The following is an 18,933-nucleotide window of genomic DNA, read 5'->3' as shown; positions in this document are numbered from 1 at the left end:
TGGAGGTCACATGGAGGTTAGGGACTATGCTGAGAAAAGGCCCCAAGGCTGGTGTTTCTTGGATCCAGAGTGTTGACTAAGCAAACTTCCCTCATAGAGCCTCAATTGACATGTATCAAAAAAGGAGTCACAAGTTCCAGGTCACACTGTGGCCAAGAGACAGTCATTGGGACATATCTGTATGCTACATTTGGACATGGGGATCCAAGAGCCAGTCAAGCTGTTTCTAGCTGGTCCCACATGACAGTGATAACCCCTGGATTAATCACTCAGTAACTGGTGGTGAGAGGGAAGTATATGAAACCAGACATCATCAGGGGTATCTGAGATATAACCTCATCTTTAGAGAAGATTCTGGGACAACATGAAATTGTAAGAATATGCTAAGGGTTTGTTTTTTGTTTTGTTTTTTTTCTTTCCTCCACTTTTATCTTTGTTGGCTCCAGCCTCTCTTACTTGTCCATTTTAGCAAATGTCACATTTTGGGGACAAGTAGACCTCACAGTAGTCACATACTTGGCTGTGGGGATGAACTACGAAGCAGGTGCACACTGGGCAGTCAACAATAGTTTTGAAAGGCATGGTGTGCCTGGCCACCCATTCAGGTGTGCATCTGCTATTTCTCCAGGGCCTTGCAGACCAGAGAGCCAGCAGCAGCATTTGTGCTGTTACTATTGATATACAGTGGCTGCACCTTAAACCACATCTCACGGACTTGTGGTCACTGTAATCCATACATTTTAAAGCCACACAAAGCGACAACTGTGTAAATATCTCTAAAACAGAGACTGACCCAAACTCTTAGAACACCCCAATTCTTTTGTGCACGGGGATTATTATTGGGCAACTAGAAACCAGTGAGGATGAAGTAAAAGTAAGAAGCTTTCTTTCAAATACAGACCAAAATGAAAACCAATGTATTAAGCAGTGAGGCATTTAAAGTAAAATTAGTGAATAACTTTAAGAAACTATGCTAGAGGAGGTGAGAATGTAGCTCAGTGGTAGAGCCTCTGCCTAGCATGAATAAAGGCAGTGGATTTGGTCCTTAACATGCGTGCCCCCCCCCATTGACACATATGTAGCAAAATTAAATATATTAAATATCTGCTGTTCAGGAGGGCCCAGGATTTTAAAACATCAATGAATTTTAATTGCATAAAACCTAAACATAGCCAGGTGTTGGTGGCGTACGCCTTTAATCCCTAGGCTCCAAAGCTACACAGAGAAACCCCGTCTCAGAAAAAATAAATAAATAAATAAAAAACAAAAAAACTTACACATATATACATGTGTGCATCACAAGAGGACATGAAGAAACGATATGAATACTGACATCTGAGAACATCTGATTATAAAATTAATGAGTTTAGATATTTAATAATATCAGCGTGCTTATATTAGTTACTTGTGACAAAATACCTGACCAAGGTAAGTTAAGGTTTTTATGAGTTCACAGCTGTAGAGTATGGTCCATTGTAGTTGGGAGGTTGAGACAGCCAGTCACACTGTGTTCACAATCCAGAAGTGGCGAGCACTAGGTGTTTATGCTCACCTTGCTTTCTCTTGTCTGTGTAGTCCAGGACCCAGGCCACGGAATAGTGCCTCCTACATTCACAGCATGTGTTCTTACTTCAGTTAAGCCAGTGTAGGTAACCCCTCAAGCAAGGCACACCCTGAAGCTTTGTCCCTCGTGATGCTGGGTCCTGTGGAGCTAGGAATCCGTGTTAATCACACAACTAGTTACAATAGTAACTAGTATTTATTATGCTAAGTTCTTAACTATCAAATTGAATAAAATTTTCAGTATTTGAAATTATTAAGTTGCTGTGAATGCTTCCTAATTAATGAACTTACTTATTAGCAGTCATTGCCCTGAATGGTCTCCATCCTTTCACTTATGTACTGGTGGTAGCAAGCTGCTGGATCTGTATGAATTTGCATGTAACCCCCTTTCTACTGTTCCCATTAGCCTTGGCTCACACCTTCAATAACATTTTTTGCAAAATGGATTTTTCTAGCCCTTGTGATATATTTCTTATTCCACTTTGTCTTGTTTGTGATCCATTTTTCAGGGGGGAAAGAAAACCCAAAATCGATTTGTTTAGAACATGTATTGCAGCAATTCCAAGGCTGATTCCTGATGGCATGAGCAGAACTGACCTCATTGAGTTGTTATCTAGGTGAGTGACATTACTGTTAGCGAGATGACGTCACTGTCTTACTGTGTTCACCACAGAGGCAGCAGCAAATGAAATTTTGAGCCATCCTATTTTACTCTCTTAATTCTCATCTTTTATCATTCCCCACTCAATTTTTTAACATCTAACATTCTTCTACATCTCCCGCTCAGTGCTATTTTCCAATTCCCTATCAAGTAACACTTTGTTGATTTATATGACATATATCTTTTCTATCCGGGCTCCATTGATGTTTTCCTCTGTGGTCATTCCATCAGCATCTGAGGTGGTGACCAAAACCCACTTAACATTTTCTGCTATAGGAGAACCTGCAAAGTTCAAGTGTTCACGTTCTCCATTAGACACAAGATAGTTCTCCAGAGTGAACAGATAAATAACATAGCAGGCACACATAAATGATGCTTCCTAGCCTGAGTCTAAGTCAACATGGTAGCCTGTCAAGGCTCTGCTGTGTTGATGCAGTTAGGGGTCAGCACTCTTTCTCCATGAAAGACCGGACAGTAAATATTTCAAGGCTTTGCAGATCGTGCCATAGTCCACTGGGGCTCAACCCCTTTGTGGGGGTGGAATGACCCTTTCACAGGGATGGACTACAGCTATTGGAAAACACAGGTATTTACATTATGACTCATGACAATAGCAAAATTACAGATATGGAGTAGCAAGAAAAGTAAGTTTATGGTTAGGGTCACCATGGCAAGAGGAACTGTATTAAAGGGTCACAGCATTAGGAAGGTTGAGAACACTGCCATAGTCTGTCTCATGTCTGCACTCTCTCTGAGGCATTACAGAAGCAGCCAGACCACATTTCAGGAGTGAACATGACTGGGCATCTGCCTGGAGTTAGCTCAGAACCACAGTTAGCTAGCCACACCCTTGTGGGAAACCAAGCAAAGTGACTGTTCCCAACCGTGAATGCTCAGCTGTGTTGAAAAGTGTTTATTGGTTGCTGGGCAGTCACCATATTGTGTAAATAGTGACTAGATTTCAGCAGCGACCTGTTCCAGCCCTGGGTGAAGACACCTGGCATTTCACAGGCAGGCTCATGACTCCCTCTGGCCTTGGGACTACAGATGGAGCTTGTCTCCTGAGAGGAATATAAGGAGACAGAAGGGCTGTTTTGAACCTGCACCTTTCCATAGCCTCTTTCTCTTCCTATTCAGCCTTTGCATTATTGTTTTGTGGCACTGAATTGAACCTAAAGTCTTGCGCATGTTAGGCAAGTACTCCATAGCTGCCAAGCTGCATCCCAACCGTTTTGTTTAATATGCATTGTACACACATAACATTTATACGTTTTATTTGAAACAGTGTCTCACTATGCTGTCTAGGTTGACCTTGATCTCCATCTGTATGCCAGGCAGGCCTGACCTTGGGAATCTTCCTGCCACCTCTCAGCCCTTCCCTCTCCATTTTCCTCACAAATTGGATTGCAGAGCTATATGTTGTACATTGCCACTGACCTCCCAGCACTGAAGAGTCAGAGGCCAGCCTGCACTATATAGTGAGACCCTGTTTCCAAAACAAAATAGATAAAAAAATAAAACAGAGTGTGGAATGAGAAAGCTGGGTTCCCATCCGGAACCTGAAGTGTCAACTGCAGCATCGTTCCTTGGGAGATCAGAGAGCAGTTATCACCGAGTCTGTTCTCACTGGTTCCCCTCAGCTTCACTCGACCTGTATCTCTATGGAAGGTGATCAATCCCACAGGATGACTCTCCTGTACTGGCCCCTATCACCTCCCCCAGAATGAAGCTGCACCTGAGAGGGTCAGGGCTGGGGAGCCTGGAGACAGAAAGAGCCAGCCTCTGAGAAGTGAATAGCAGTTTGATTGCTGCTTACTTTTCTTCCTTTCATTATTGTTGTCATTTTTAATTAATTTACCTCCATAGCCAGAAAGAGTCTAGAATCTGTTGGTTTGGAATTATAATGTCTAACTCTTACTCAAAAATAAGGGAAGCCAGCAAAGAAACAACAACAAAAGGGGCTGTGTTGTGAATTTATAGATCTCTCTGGCTTCTCTAGGGACAGATAATCCCTGACTTTAATTAGCCAGGTCTCATTGTTATCTCCTCCACACAAGGAGTCATTAACTCCAGCACATATATCCTGAGTCACACTGATTGGTGTGAGATACTTAGACAGTCATGGATTTAAAGGCTGCGGAAGTCACTACCCTGGAAAGCACCATCACTGTGTTTTCCACGGTATTTTCCTTGGTGACACCACCTGAGACAGCACACGGGACTGGAGAGGTGTGGTCCCACCAGGTTGACTTGTGGTATGTTGTAGCTATTGCAGCTGCTGCATGGCTTGCTACCAAAACCCATGCAGCTATAATGGATGTCTCTTTAGCTTGTCCCACAGTTGAAGACTGGCTTAGTGAATTCCAGATCTGAGTTCAGCAAACTGTAATATGCCCTTCTTACCCATATAACGCCCCCTCTCTCACTGTGGATCCCTCTGTCTTCCTATGCATACGCGTACAGTGTGCTCTTTAACTGCCTGTTCCTTTGGGTCATTTCTAACTTTAACATATTTGCTTGTGTTGTTGGCCACTGAAATAATCTTCGACTCTAGGTCAGGTGCTTATATTCTTTTGGTGGCCTGTGTTGCAGCTTCAGAACTGTGTCCCTTTTTAGTTTTATCATTTTCTCATTCTTTTGTTAAAAATCTTGTAACTAAAATCATGACGATTATATTGAAGTCTTTAACAAGTAATTTAGCTTTTTAAAATATAATTAATATGTTGATTTATTGAGTCCTAAGCTCTTTTGGGCCTGATGGGCTGTTGTCCCATTATTTTTTTTCTGAAGTGTAGGCCTTTTCTTATATTACATCTAAAGTTGCTTCCATTCTCACCTCAGGAATTATTTCTGTTGATTCCATCTATATCATTACCTTTTTAATGGGCTATTTATACTCATTCATCTACAAACTTAAATGCCTGTCAGAGATGGTTGAGATAAGTCATGTCCTCTCTAGTAGTGGCAAAAGACTGAATAAGTAAGTGTAAGTTATTGCTAAGATCCTGTGTGTTTGGACAAATTTTTATTGATTATAAGAGAACACTATAAAGTATGTTAAGGACTGATAAGAGTTTGAAAGGATTTCTGATGTCATTTGTATTTTTACACAGCGGCCTGTCAGTTAAATTCAAGACATACTATCCTGAACTTTAGCAAACACATCAATGATTATGACTAGATTCACACAAAATTTAAACTATAACCTAACACAGAAAGGGATTATAGCATGGCAAAGTGAACGTGAGCCCCCCCCCCCTCCCCTCAATGTCCTCACAGGGCATTTGAAGGGACGAATCGAATATATTAGTTTTATGGTTTGGAACAGAGATTTATGTTCAGATGTCTTCCATGTGTTAGTGACAGCATCACATTTTGTTTCAAGGCTCGCTAATGGGATTCTATTTTCGGTAGGCTCACGGTCCACATGGACGAAGAACTTCGGGCGCTGGCTTTCAACACTCTACAGGCACTAATGCTTGATTTTCCAGATTGGCGGGAGGACGTTCTTTCAGGATTTGTATATTTTATTGTTCGTGAAGTGACTGACGTCCACCCTACCCTTCTTGATAATGCTGTAAAGATGTTGGTACAATTAATAAATCAATGGAAACAGGCAGCTCAGATGTATAACAAGACCCAGGACTCCCAGGTACCACATGCCTCCATGTTGTAATTTTGCATGTGATCAGTAGTAAATGACCCATTGTGACGATTCTTGACATAGATTGGCTCTGTCAGGCTTTATAACTGTTACTAGTTGTAATGACCTTCTGCTGATGGTAATCCCTTGTACTGGACTTTCTCCTCATTCATGTGTTGGAGAGCAAGTATTTATGTCTAAACTTTAGCCTTCTTCGTTTGGCAACAGGTTATGTTGTATAGCACACAGAGATTGTAAGGATAATTCTTACATGAATGTGTTTCCAACATTTCAAAGATTTTATATGAAACCTTTAGTAGTATGTCACTTGTAGTAGTATGTCACTTGGGATTGACTGTTTAAACAAAGGCACCAGTTTCTTGAGAGCAGAGGTCTGTGTTCCTTTTCTCTACTGGGTGCATACATGGTTGCCTTTATAACACAACAAATACTGTAGAACTCTGGAAGCTCAGAGCTGAACCATCTAGGCCGCCCCAGGGTCTTTGTGAGCACACAAATCCTGCACTGAACACACCTGCTTTCCACAAGCTCCCAGGTGATGGTGTGTGCCCAGTCTGCACTTATATGTGAAAAATGAAGTCCAGTCTTTTACTTCCCATTTGTAAATATTATACTGAGAATGATTAAGTGATGGTTGCAAGGATGCAGGGGGAGTCATAGTGACAAGTTAGGCACATCATCCTATTCAGACTGCCTCGGGACACTTTATCTCTGCATTCTGTTACTCTATTCTCTCTTGCACTCATATGAATCAATTGGATGCTGAACCCCATTCCTCCTACAAGGGCTCTACCACTGAGATATACACCAAGAACTGTTTTTATTTCTTATTATCAGATCAGGTCTTATACTAAGTTGCCCAAGCTGGCCTTGAACTCACTCTGTCTTCTAAGCTGCCCTGAAACTTGTGACCTTCCTGCTTCAGCTGCTAAGATGACAGGCTTATGCCACCAACCCCAGTCCACACTGGTACATTTTAATAAAGTAAATCATGTTTAAATCCCTTGAGCCGAGGCCGCTCTGCTAGCATAATGATTGTAATTGCTTTACTGGTTACTGTCTCTTCTCCGAATTCATGCATCTTTTTAAAATTTACCTGTTTTTATCTTGCATTTTTTTTTCAAGCATGGTATCGCTAATGGAAGTCCTCACCCCCCTCCTCCGGAAAGGAACCCGTATTCCACTGTGTTCCACGTGGTCGAAGGCTTTGCACTGGTCATCCTCTGTAGTAGTCGGCCCGCCACCAGAAGACTAGCTGTCAGTGTCCTTAGAGAAATCCGGGCTTTATTTATACTTTTGGAGGTACCTAAGGTAAGTCTTAGGTGTTTCATGTGGTCGTCTCATGAACATGTTTAAGACTACCCTTCTGCCCATCCGTGCTCCATGCAGATGGAGTACATGCTACATGTACTCCATGTCGCTTACTTTACGGCTGCATGCTAGAGTGGGCCTGATGCAAACCCACCCTAGCCCCCACCCCACCCGACCCTGCTCCCTAATTCTTCACAAGAGCCTAAGCTCCAACTCTACTGTTCATGTTGTGGGCTTTTCTTAAGTAGGCCTGACTTATTTAGGTCTCTCTTTTACAGGGTGATGATGAGTTAGCCATAGACGTAATGGACAGACTGAGCCCATCCATTCTTGAGAGCTTCATACATCTGACAGGAGCCGATCAGGTAACTGCAGGAATTTCTTCTCCTCTTATTTTGTGACTTAAGGAAGGTGACTACACATCCCCGTGTGTGTACATGTATACAAACCCATGTGTGTATGTGTAAATGTGTCTCCTTAACAGATGCAGTGAGTTAGAAAGTATTTCTCAAGCGTGTAAGGGGGTTTAAAGTGGCTCATGCCTATGCAGTGACTAGTGCCTGTTGCCATAAAAATAAGTTGGTCTTGGTTAAATTCTAGCCTTTCCAATCTAAGATGTTCCCCTTAAATGTGATGTCACTGGACTGTGATTGGCTGCTTAGTGGTTATATACAGTTGTGGGAAGAAATACTCTTAAATCAAAGGGGAAAAATCACATTTGGCCTTTTCAGTGAATATTTTTATTTGCTTTATGAAACTAAGTAAATGGTATGTTAAAATGTAGAGAAACATTTTATCAGCAAACACATTACCAAAATAAAAAAAAAAATGAAGGTAAAAATGTCCTTTTACCTTCTTCCCTTTTCCTCTAGTTTCTGTTCTTGGGATAGAACCCAGGACCATGTCCAGCCTAACTCAGGCAAACTTCCTTTAGTTTTATGCGGGGGAGGGGGAGTGTAGAAAGGGAAGTCAAGTCAATATTCCAAGGTTGATGTAGGAACAACTGTGAAATTTACTACTCAAATTTTAATCCTCCTATTTTGGGTTACGTCGGTGAAAGATTTATTTGCCTTCTGCTCAGCACCTGGTTCTTATAACTCATCTGTTATACACAACCACAGGCAGGTAATAATAAAACTTTATAAACCTAAGACATGATTTAAAATATATATAATTAAAAGAATTGTTTTATATCATTAACTATGTATTATTAGAGCAATAAGTAACAAATAGAGCAATAAGTGACTTAATGATTTAAACAGTTCATAATGAATAAATGAAAAAAGTCATTTTTTTAAGATAATTTTTTTTGTTGTTGTTTTTACGAATCTGATTGTTGACGAACAAATAATCTGAGGTTGTGTATCTTAGAGTGTGAAACAGCTCACATTCCAAGCTGTTCCATGTTATCAGGATGAATGTTAGTGATTTTTGTTTTATTAGAGTGTTCCATGGACCTAAGAAAGTTGAATACCCACATAGAAATTTCTTAAGCTCTGGATCTCAGCCTTCTTGGTCCACACAGCCTTTTTGAGAGTAATGAAAGCAATCACATGCCTCTCTTGAGGATGAACTTGTGGGAATGTCAGAAATTCACCATTCCTCAAACCTACCTCCAGCCACACCCTATCTTATATTCCAGAAAACACTGATAGTCCACTTCAGGCATAAATCGCCTCATTCATAAGAATCTGGACAGTGACTCAAATATGTGATATGCATTTGCTGTCTTTCTAGACTGCTTTGCTGTATTGCCCGAGCTCAGTAGATCTGCAAACATTAGCAGAATGGAACTCTTCCCCCATCAGCCACCAGTTCGATGTGATCAGTCCCTCACACATCTGGATATTTGCACACGTGACCCAAGGCCAAGACCCCTGGATTATAAGTCTCTCCAGTTTTCTAAAGCAAGAAAATCTTCCTAAACACTGCTCCACAGCTGTGAGTTACGCGTGGATGTTCGCGTACACGAGGCTGCAGCTGTTGTCCCCCCAGGTCGATGTAAAGTAAGTCCTTTGCATGGAGCATATATTAAAATGGGTAGTCCTCTCTCAAGATGCACGATTTTTTTTGTTTGTTTTGTTTTGTTTTTCGAGACAGGGTTTCTCTGTGTAGCTTTGGAGCCTGTCCTGGAACTCGCTCTGTAGACCAGCCTGGCATTGAACTCACAGAGATCCACCTGCCTCTGCCTCTGCCTCCCAAGTGCTGGGATTAAAGGCGAGCGTCAACACCACCCGACCTAGATGCACACTTTTGAAGAGTGACATACACTGGAAATTGTATAAGTCATGTGCTAGACTACATTGCCATCTTCTGGAGCGGGAGAGAGATACGAAGAATGTAGAGTTACAGACATCTATTTTGTCTATTCTGTCTTCCAGGATAGGCAGCTAATGCCATCTTCATTTCTCTCCTTGGTCCCTCCAGAAAGACGAAGTGCTTACAGCAAAAACTTTATGATAACCATCTCCTTTAAATTGGTAGACAACTTGGCATTAGTTCCATAAAAACTTCCTAAATGCATCCTGCCGTTGATAGTTGCTGAGGAGAGAGAGTCACTGTTTTTTGAGGGCGTGGCCACTAGCACTTGGCCCATGTCCCAGCAGAAAGCCACTTAACAACACATGTGAGCAGCACAAGTTGGATTGGGGCAGGGGGTGGGGGGGGTTGTTAAACAGGGGAAATAAGGAAGACACAGTTGGAAGGAAGTAATGATAGCTGAATATGAAGAAGATACATATTTGCAAATATAAAATATCAAGCAAAACATGTACAATTTCTGCCTTCTTTTTGTTTATTCATTTTTCAGTAGCCCCATCAATGCGAAGAAGGTAAATGCCACCACGAGCAGTGACTCCTACATTGGCCTGTGGAGAAACTACCTAATTCTCTGCTGCAGCACAGCAGCCTCTCCCTCCCCTACCCACTCCCCCTCAGCATCCACAGGCCCCATGAGATGCTCTCCTCCCGAGACGCTGGCGTCCACCCCCGACAGTGGCTACAGCATTGATGCCAAGGTGGGTCTTCCTCACCCTCTGTAGTGCCCAGTGACTCCAGGAAAGGGATGTTTTAAATTTCTTCTCATGGAAAGCAAAATAGAGAGGTTGAAGAATACATAGCTCATTTTCACTCGGGGAAAAAAAAATCTTGGAGAATTCTCTTGTTATTTTTGTGGATTCCTAGTTAGAATTAAGAATACAGATTTTCTACTGGCAAAAGTGACTGAGTACCTAAAAGTAGTGTACTGCAAATTTTAAAGGAAATAATAACACGTGTTTCCCCTTATTTCTCTTCCCAAGCCCTTATACTTCCCGTTGCCAATGGGAGTCACTCATTCATTCATGAATGGTTTTATGAGACAAGTCTCACATATAACCCAGGCTGGCTTAGATCTTACTGTGTATCTTGGGCTAGCTCAAACTTACAGCAATCCTCCTGTCTTAGCTGCCCCAGTCTGGGGATTATAGGAGTGAACTGCTCCCAAAGTCCTGATTGAAGTACTTAAATGCTTTTACCTAATTTGCCTAAATCACATAGCTACACAATGGATGCTGGAAGAGAACTGCTAAATAGACCCTCTGATAGGATAGAAAAAGTTAGTCGTGGTGTGGCTAAAGGGAACTTAAGACTCGGGTGTCAGAATTTTGCTTTTCTTATGTTTATGGATCAAAAGATAAAAAAAAAAATCTGAGGGACCCATGGACTGTTGGGTGATGGCAAACCTCCCTGAACAAGCAAGTTCTGTACATGAACTTGCAGAAAGCCACTGGACAAGTCACTTAGCATTTCTAGGTTATGTGCACTGAGAGTGAGTTTTGAAGCAGCATTTGTTTGCCCCCAAAACATCATTTACTCAATTGTATTTGACCAAAGATTGTTAAATGTCAAGATATGTGGTTATATATCTAATTGTAAGTGGCAATTCTGATTTATTTTTCCCTCAGATTATTGGCATCCCATCCCCTTCAGCCCTGTTTAAGCACATAGTTCCAATGATGCGCTCTGAGAGCATGGAAGTCACAGAGTCCCTGGTTCTAGGTCTTGGCAGGACCAACCCAGGAGCCTTTAGGTAATTCTCTTCCTACATTATTCTAGAATAACAAATGTGCTCGTAAGAGAGGTGGCGTGGCGTAGAATCTGGAGGCCTTTTGCACATACTTGGAGGCCAGCTCTGACTTCTCCACTTAGTGTATTTCAGCCATCTTTTATCTGTACTAGGCAAATTAAAACTATTTTCTCCACAAAATTATTGTCCTGATGTCAGCATTTTTATATACATGATCAGTTCATGGGCAGATTTTGTTTCTGTGTACTTTTAATTTTTTTCTCAGTACTGTGCAATGAGCACATTTTCAATTAAATCAAAATGTAAACTAGGTTCTATCTAATCTTCTGTTACTCAAACGCTGGTTCAGTAGACAACCATTTGTGTTAATCAGTTGCCTTTGTTTCTATTTCCCTCGGAAAATCAGGCTAGCCTGCTGTCTGGCAGGATATTATTAATCCATTAGTAGTGTGCTAGTGTAGATGGAAGGAGAGCATTTTACACATAACCATGCTTCAACCCCATAAAACATACACAGTTCACAAAACAATGAAATAAAAATATTGATATCTTTCTCTGTAAACAGAGAGGCTTATGCCACATTTTGCAGTTTCTAAATGTTAAATTAAACGGCTGTTTTATAATCAAAATGAAGCATTCAGAACTGTTTAAAACAGTAGGCTTAGGGTTAATTCCTGTCAGTTTCTGCTGTTTCAGTATGTATTGGCAAATGCCAGTATGTATTTGTAAATTCTCCCTATTCAGCTATCAGTGCAAAGAATACATACTGTTTCTCTTTTAGGGAACTAATAGAGGAGTTACATCCCATAATTAAAGAAGCACTTGAAAGAAGGCCAGAGGTAAGCTGCTATTTGGATTCCCACCATTAAGTATTTATGTGGTAAACACTGTCCTGATGTATCCTAAATAGTATACCAAAGGGTAGAAATTAAGACATAAAAAGTTGATGTGTTTTCTTATTATTTTGCTTGGTTTTTTGTTTTTGTTTGTTTGCTTGCTTGCTCACTTGCTTACTTACTTACTTTGGCTTTCTGGCAGCCTAGCATTGTCTGGAACTTACTATGTAGACTAGGCTAGCCTCAAGCTCAAGAATCCATTTTCCTGTATCTGCCAAGTTCTGGGATTAAAAGTACAAGCCTCCGTGCCCAGCTGCCTGGTGTATTTTAAACTTGGCTTTGCACGTGCAGATTCTCTCTTCTGCCCAGTACAACACATGCAGAAACCCAGGTTGTAAACAGTTGGAAAGATACTGTAGCATGAGGGAGAGCAGGACATAGGATCTGCACAGAGTGGCCAGGCTTTCTAAGAATGCCCACACAGTAAATGCCTTCAGCTTTTCCAGCCTCACCGTCTCTGCCACAGCTACTTGGTTGCCTTTGAAACATGAACACATCCATAGACAACTGTTGCAGTCAACCTTGGCTGCTCCCGCGCCAACTTCCCTTACCAGCAACCAGTAGCCCTGCTTGTCAAATCTACAGAATCTACAGAACTGAGATATTCAGAAACAGTAGGAGTTTGGGAAGAAAGGAGTATGTAAACTAATTACATCAGTTTCTGTGGCACGTGGATATGTACTTATAGAAATGCATAGGATAAATGCCTCTGGATTCTGCCTGCCTGCATCATTAGGAAGTACTGATACCTGACTGAGCTTGGGCACAATTTTCCCAATGGACAAACGCACTGTAGACAGAAAAACAACATTTGACAGTATTATAAAAGAATTGGAAAGTTGCTTGTTTTTGCTGTGTTATTTTATATGATGTAGTTGACTGTTAGGCTAGCTAGCTCAATACGAAGTATCTAATGAAAGTGGCCTGGTCTAGCATTGATTTCTGTGAAGCAACTTACACGGCTGCAGATCCCTGTGAGCATCCCTGCTGTGAATGCTGAAGTAGTGAGGTCCCCTGAGAAACTTAAGCAGGAGAGGGAGTTAGTGCTCTCCTGTAAAGAGAACTTTGAAGCCATGCCATTTGCTGTAGGGTAGCAGTAGTGTTCCCCTCTGTTTACACAGAATGACATTAGGTGAAGAGCACCTTGAATGCCAGTTCTGATTTGAGAGTCTGCAGCCCCACTGTCTTGCTGTGGAGGTAAACGGAAGCATACAATTACAACTCTGCAGACGCCCTTGAGGACGGCTAGGACTGTCCTGGAGGATGGTTACTTCACAAGGAATCACTGTAAACTCTAGAAAGACCCCAAGGAAGCAGTAAACTTAATGAGTCAGCAAATGTGCTTGCTTCTGGAGGGCAGGAAGGTGGACAGGGATGGGGAAGTGAAAGATTAAGAAAACATCTAATTGCTCTGGATTAGAAAAATTACTTTGTAAATGAGACAGGATGGATAGAAAGTGATACCCATGTTTAGCTTGCTCTTGGGATCAGCACCCTGTTATTTTAGCTCTTGCTTATTCAGCCCTTTGCTTTTATGTGTACTCTCTGTTGCAAAAATTAATGAGGAGGAGGCAGGCATGAGCAAAACCTTAGGTTTTTAATGTTAGGATTGTTTGCCTGATTTTCTGAGTCTTAGGGATTCCTCCCATTGATTAGTTCTTCTGAAATTAGTGGGTCGACAAATCACCAAAGAGTGACTATAAGATTTTATTTCTGCTGCACATAGGAGGGATCAGCTGATAAAATGCTATGTGGTTTTGTTTGGCTCTTTAATGTCACACCATCCACACACCTGTCCCTTTGAGACCACAGCTGGCAGCATCCACACTGCGTGAGCTGTATAACTGTGATGAGCCTTCATCCTCCCACCCCACCCCACGTCCACATTGTTGACTATCCAAATCTCATCGGCAGTTTCCCATGAATTTCCTCAGTGTTTTCTTAATTGACATCTCTGTATGTTTGGAACAGAATATGAAACGGCGCAGGCGTCGAGACATTTTACGAGTTCAACTGGTACGGATATTTGAACTGCTGGCCGATGCTGGTGTCATTAGTCACAGGTCAGTATTGAACTCTGACTTTCAGAACTTTGGGGTGATTGGGGAATGTGTTTTCTCCTTGAAACACATGAAAACAGAAAAGCACCATTGCCACAAAAATACCTGTCTGATACACATGTCAACATCTGTGAATATTATTTACCAATGAAAGAAGCATTCGATACATGAACCAACAGCCAGAAATTATGTGTGCACCACCAGAAGCAGAGACAGGCTTACCATGAGTTTGAGGCTAGCCTGAGCTACAGAGTTACCAAAATTAATACTGATGATGGTGGTGGTGGTGGTGGTGGTGGTGGTAGTAGTGGTAGTAAAAATAAAGGAAAGAAAATCTACAATCAGCCCTAGTAGATTGGTCAAAAACTAGCTCTAATGTGCCCGTGACTGATATTTGGTTGGAGCCTTGATTTCTAGGAAAAGACAATAGTGGCAGCCTTTTCTTGACAGATTTATAAGGTCTTACCTCATTTTGAAGATAAAAATATCTTCTGGACTTGAAAAAAACTCACACGCTAAAAAAACTCAAAAGCTAACTATTAGCAAGGCATGCAAATTTCTTCTGATGAACTGTTGTTGGTCCTGCTGGGGAAATTATGAACTTTACAGATGTAACTCACAGCTGTTTTTTTTTACCATCCACAAACCATAAATCCTGGAGTTATTCCTGACAGTAGTACAAAGACCCTTGAGGAAAATGCCATTAGCCGTGAGTTGAAAGTGAAGTTTCCTTAGGAGGGTAATGGTGTCAGCTGACCTTTGAAGGCAGGAAGTAATGGATCTGACCTTGTGCACAGAAGGTAGCTGGAAAGAAGCTTAGATGGAAGGACTACATCAATAGTTTAACAAGTGTAGTAACAGTGTGTGCTAGCGCTTGCCTTAGTGTGCCCAACACCATTCAGATCTAACTTCAGGAGCTTGTGACAGACTCTTGAAACAGAGCTTTAGTGGAAGAGAATTTTAAAGCCATAGATTCGCTTTTTTCTGTGTGTTGAGTGGAAAGCAAAAGAAAACATGGTCAAAGGTAATCAAGTTGAAATTATGAAAAATAAAGTGGAGATTTGTGGACTTGATGATAAAACAAGAAGGATATATAAACTATGAGACTTTCTGTGTGGTCCCTTTTAATGTGGCGGGAGAGAATGGATGCTCTTTGAATGGCTCTGTTTTAGATAACTACCAAATATTGGAATATTGAAAATGAACCTTCAATATTGGTATATGTAAGATAAGCTATGCTCACTACTGAGCAGTAATTGTTTTAGAAAAGAGCTATTATGGTTCATTTTTTTTTTTTTCTAAGAGAAAATTAACAGAAAGTTGTCACTGCTGTGTTTGTCCCCATCCCATATGTCTAAGGATGGGGGACATTTTGAGCCCCAGGGAAACAGGGACCCCACGTGCCTAATGTGTGCAGTAGCTGCTTCGTGAATCTTTAAGTGAACTAATGTTCTTTTCTGGTGTAGGATGCAGCCCACTGATTGGTCATGATTTGAGGGTAAAGAATAATCTCTAACAGAAGTCAGAATTTGGCCCATGAGTTCATTCAGTACATGTTTGTCATTACAGATGGATGTCTTTATTATAGCCTTTGAGACATCTTACTCTGTGTGTGATCAGGAGTTTTGTTTTTGTTTTTGTTTTTTTGGTTTTTCGAGACAGGGTTTCTCTGTATTTTTTTGAAGGCTGTCCTGGAACTTGATCTGTAGACCAGGCTGGCCTCGAACTCACAGAGATCCACCTGCCTCTGCCTCTTGAAGGCTGGGGCTAAACCAACGCCCAGTGATCAGGAGTTTTTTAAAGATAGAATTTGTAAATTTTTTTTTAATTTAAAAATACTATGTAGAAGTACTTTCCCAATATAATGAGAGCCAACCTTGCCAAATAGGAATCTAATATCCTTTGATTTATATAGCAAGCACTTATTGTTTGCAAGGTCATTATGTCATTGTAGGCATAGTGATTCATGTAAGTTCTTATTGAACTATTGTCATAGTACTGGATATATAACTAAGAGCTGATGGGACAAGACAGGAGTCTAAACTCTGACTCTAAACAGTTCATGGCTCTGGGGTGTACTTCTCTTGCCCCAGTAAGAATCCAAGGGCAAGCTTAAGGCAGCTTCAGGCAGCAGTCTGAAGTCCTGCACTGGGCCCTTGAATTCCTTTTAAATATATTCTTTTTTTTTTGATTTAATAAAGTTTTATTTTTCCAAATGTACAGCTGATTAAACCTGTTTATGCATCTTCACCAGCAGCTGGGGCATCTCCACCCTTTGTGTTTCTGGTGTAAATTACTTGAGCTCTGTGCTTTGAAACCAGCTTGATAAGCCCTTTGCTAAGTAGCTCCTGAAGAGCTGCCCTGGCCAAGGAACCCCGAGTCTTCAGTCTCTCAGAGACCACAGCTGGAGTAACAAGCTTATAACTGGGCACTTCCTTACAGAGTTTGTCGTATGTAGCTTTGTCAAACAGGACTAGATTGTTGAGCTTGTCCCGAACTTTGCCTTTGGACCACTTCTTCTTTTTGGTTTGGCCTTGCCACCAGACTTATTTACTGGGTCTTTTGTCTTTTTGGGCCGACTTCCCGGCATCTTTCTTCTTCTTGTCATCCTTAGGCAGCATGATGAAGCTCAGAGAGTGGCGATGACCACTGCAGCCTCCACTAAGATGTCGGGGAAAAAAAGCTAAATATATTCTTTTTAAAATAATTTATTTAAATTTATTTTGTGTGCATTGATGTGAAGGTGTCAGATCACCTAGAACTGGAGTTACAAACAGTTGTTAACTGCCATGTGGGTGCTGGGAATTAAACCCAAGTGCTCTGGAAGAACAACCAGTGCTGTTGACCACTGAGCCATCTCTCCAGCCCCTTAAATATATTCTTAATAACACGTGTCATCTCAGAAGGCCAGGGATAACTTGGAGGATAAGCAACCATATTAAAGATGTGGTATGAAGAGCAACGGAGACAGGAGACTTACTGGAACTGGCCTTCCTTTCTACACTGACACATCCCCACCCCTGCTGCCCCCCACAGGCCTCCCACCTTCTTATCACAAAGCCATGTGTGTGAATGGAAAGGCAGCAATATTTAGTTTTGGTAAAAGTTGCGATTGGATGGTATACATTGCAGTAGCAGTTCCTCAATTAAGAAGCACCTCCTACTTTTTACTTTTTACATTTAAGTAAGCCAAAATCATTTTTATGTCTCAAAGTGTCATTCTGCCACCACCATACCAGGTTTACTAGATGTTCTTCTGAATGTGGTAAAAGGGATTTGTTCTTACTTCAGTTTTCTCCCCTTCGGTATTTTCAGTGCAAGCGGTGGCCTTGATAATGAAACACATTTCCTCAATAACACTTTATTGGAGTATGTAGATTTAACTCGACAACTTCTGGAAGCAGAAAATGAAAAGGACTCAGACACACTGAAGGATATCCGATGCCATTTCAGTGCCTTAGTGGCGAATATCATCCAGAATGTTCCAGGTAGGCTCTTCAGCTTCCCAAAGCTGTTGGAATGTTAGGGCCCAGTCTTTGCTTTCCTTGACTTTGAGGTTTTCTATTTTAAGGAAGTAACTTGTGAGCGGGACATGATGGCTCGGTGGGGAAAGGTACTTCCTGCCCAGACTGATCATGTGTGGATCATCTCTGTGACCCACGTGGAGGGAGGGAACTGATTGCTGCAAGCTGACCTGTGACTGCCACACCAGGTCTGAGGCATGTTCACACATGTGTGCTCGTGGGCGCGCGTGCGCGCGCACGCGCGCACACACATACACACACACACACACACACACACACACACACACACACACACACCAATAAATAAACAAATCATTTAATTAAAATACTTTCTAAAGCCTCCAATTTGAGAGCATCCTGGGAAACTATGTCAACACCACTGTCTATGGCAAGAGTTTTTTTTTTTTTTTTTTTTTTTTTTTTTCTTTTTTTAACCTCAAAATTAGTGTCAGTATCTAGAAATCAAGAAACCAACCCAGTAGGGATTTTCAGCAATTATCAAGGCACCGTTACAAAATTCAGAAACTATCAATTAGCATGAGCCCTTTGGGTGAGCTTGTGGTAGACACAGTGAGCTAGGAGTGGAAGGCTCAAAGTGATAATTGAGGAAAAAAATGAATGAATCACGCCTACAGATTGAAGGAAGGGTACAGGTGAGGAATAGAAACTAAAGCAAGCGGGTGGTGCTACCGATGGATTCATTTAGCAGATGCCTGCCTAATTTTGAGCAGGCACTGAGAAATGTCCTAGGAAGATTGAGCTATACAACTGCTTTCAAAAGTCATCAATGCTTCCCAAATAGGAGATTTAAGAAGATTACTGTAAGTCCTTTGTATGCAGCATACATTTATTTTTACCATCTCCAAATATGATTATTTTGCTATTTTAGGTAACATGTACTAATCTTTGGCTTTCAGTCACATGGGGCATATTTTTAACAGGAATCTTTTAAGTATATAATGAGACTTGTTAATTGTAAGCATGAGAGCCTTATTTTGTCCTTCAATAGGTAAATGTTGTTTGAGGGTCAAGAGCATTTTTCTCCTGTATTTTATGCATAGAGGAGTGGATGTTGCAAGATAGATTTAGTTTTGTATAAGTACCGCGCGCTAACAGATTGCGCCACTGGAGCACTCTAGATTTAGTTTTGTTACTGTGCACTTTCTCTGTAGCGTCCATCGTGGTTTA

General features: G+C 41.3%; 1 protein-coding gene and 1 pseudogene across 12 annotated transcripts in view; one reads left to right on the top strand and one right to left on the bottom strand.

Moving 5' to 3' along the window:
- The window catches only part of Fryl (FRY like transcription coactivator), a 229,268-nt gene that overhangs the window by 149,154 nt on the left and 61,181 nt on the right, over positions 1-18,933 (top strand). For all 12 annotated transcript variants that reach the window (XM_035453368.1, XM_035453361.1, XM_035453359.1 and 9 more), the window contains 10 exons: positions 2,073-2,180; positions 5,639-5,876; positions 7,014-7,199; positions 7,478-7,564; positions 8,937-9,205; positions 10,009-10,216; positions 11,144-11,268; positions 12,047-12,104; positions 14,133-14,224; positions 17,537-17,709. In XM_035453368.1, coding sequence (XP_035309259.1) covers positions 2,073-2,180; positions 5,639-5,876; positions 7,014-7,199; positions 7,478-7,564; positions 8,937-9,205; positions 10,009-10,216; positions 11,144-11,268; positions 12,047-12,104; positions 14,133-14,224; positions 17,537-17,709 — 1,544 coding nt within the window. The remainder of the gene's footprint in view (positions 1-2,072; positions 2,181-5,638; positions 5,877-7,013; positions 7,200-7,477; positions 7,565-8,936; positions 9,206-10,008; positions 10,217-11,143; positions 11,269-12,046; positions 12,105-14,132; positions 14,225-17,536; positions 17,710-18,933) is intronic.
- LOC103159939 lies at positions 16,401-16,898 on the bottom strand (annotated as a pseudogene).

Source organism: Cricetulus griseus (genome assembly GCF_003668045.3).
Source record: "Cricetulus griseus strain 17A/GY chromosome 1 unlocalized genomic scaffold, alternate assembly CriGri-PICRH-1.0 chr1_1, whole genome shotgun sequence".
Classification (NCBI taxonomy): Eukaryota; Metazoa; Chordata; class Mammalia; order Rodentia; family Cricetidae; genus Cricetulus; species Cricetulus griseus.
The sequence above is the reverse complement of the archived record's forward strand: the minus strand, read 5'-3'. Positions and strand labels throughout refer to the sequence as shown.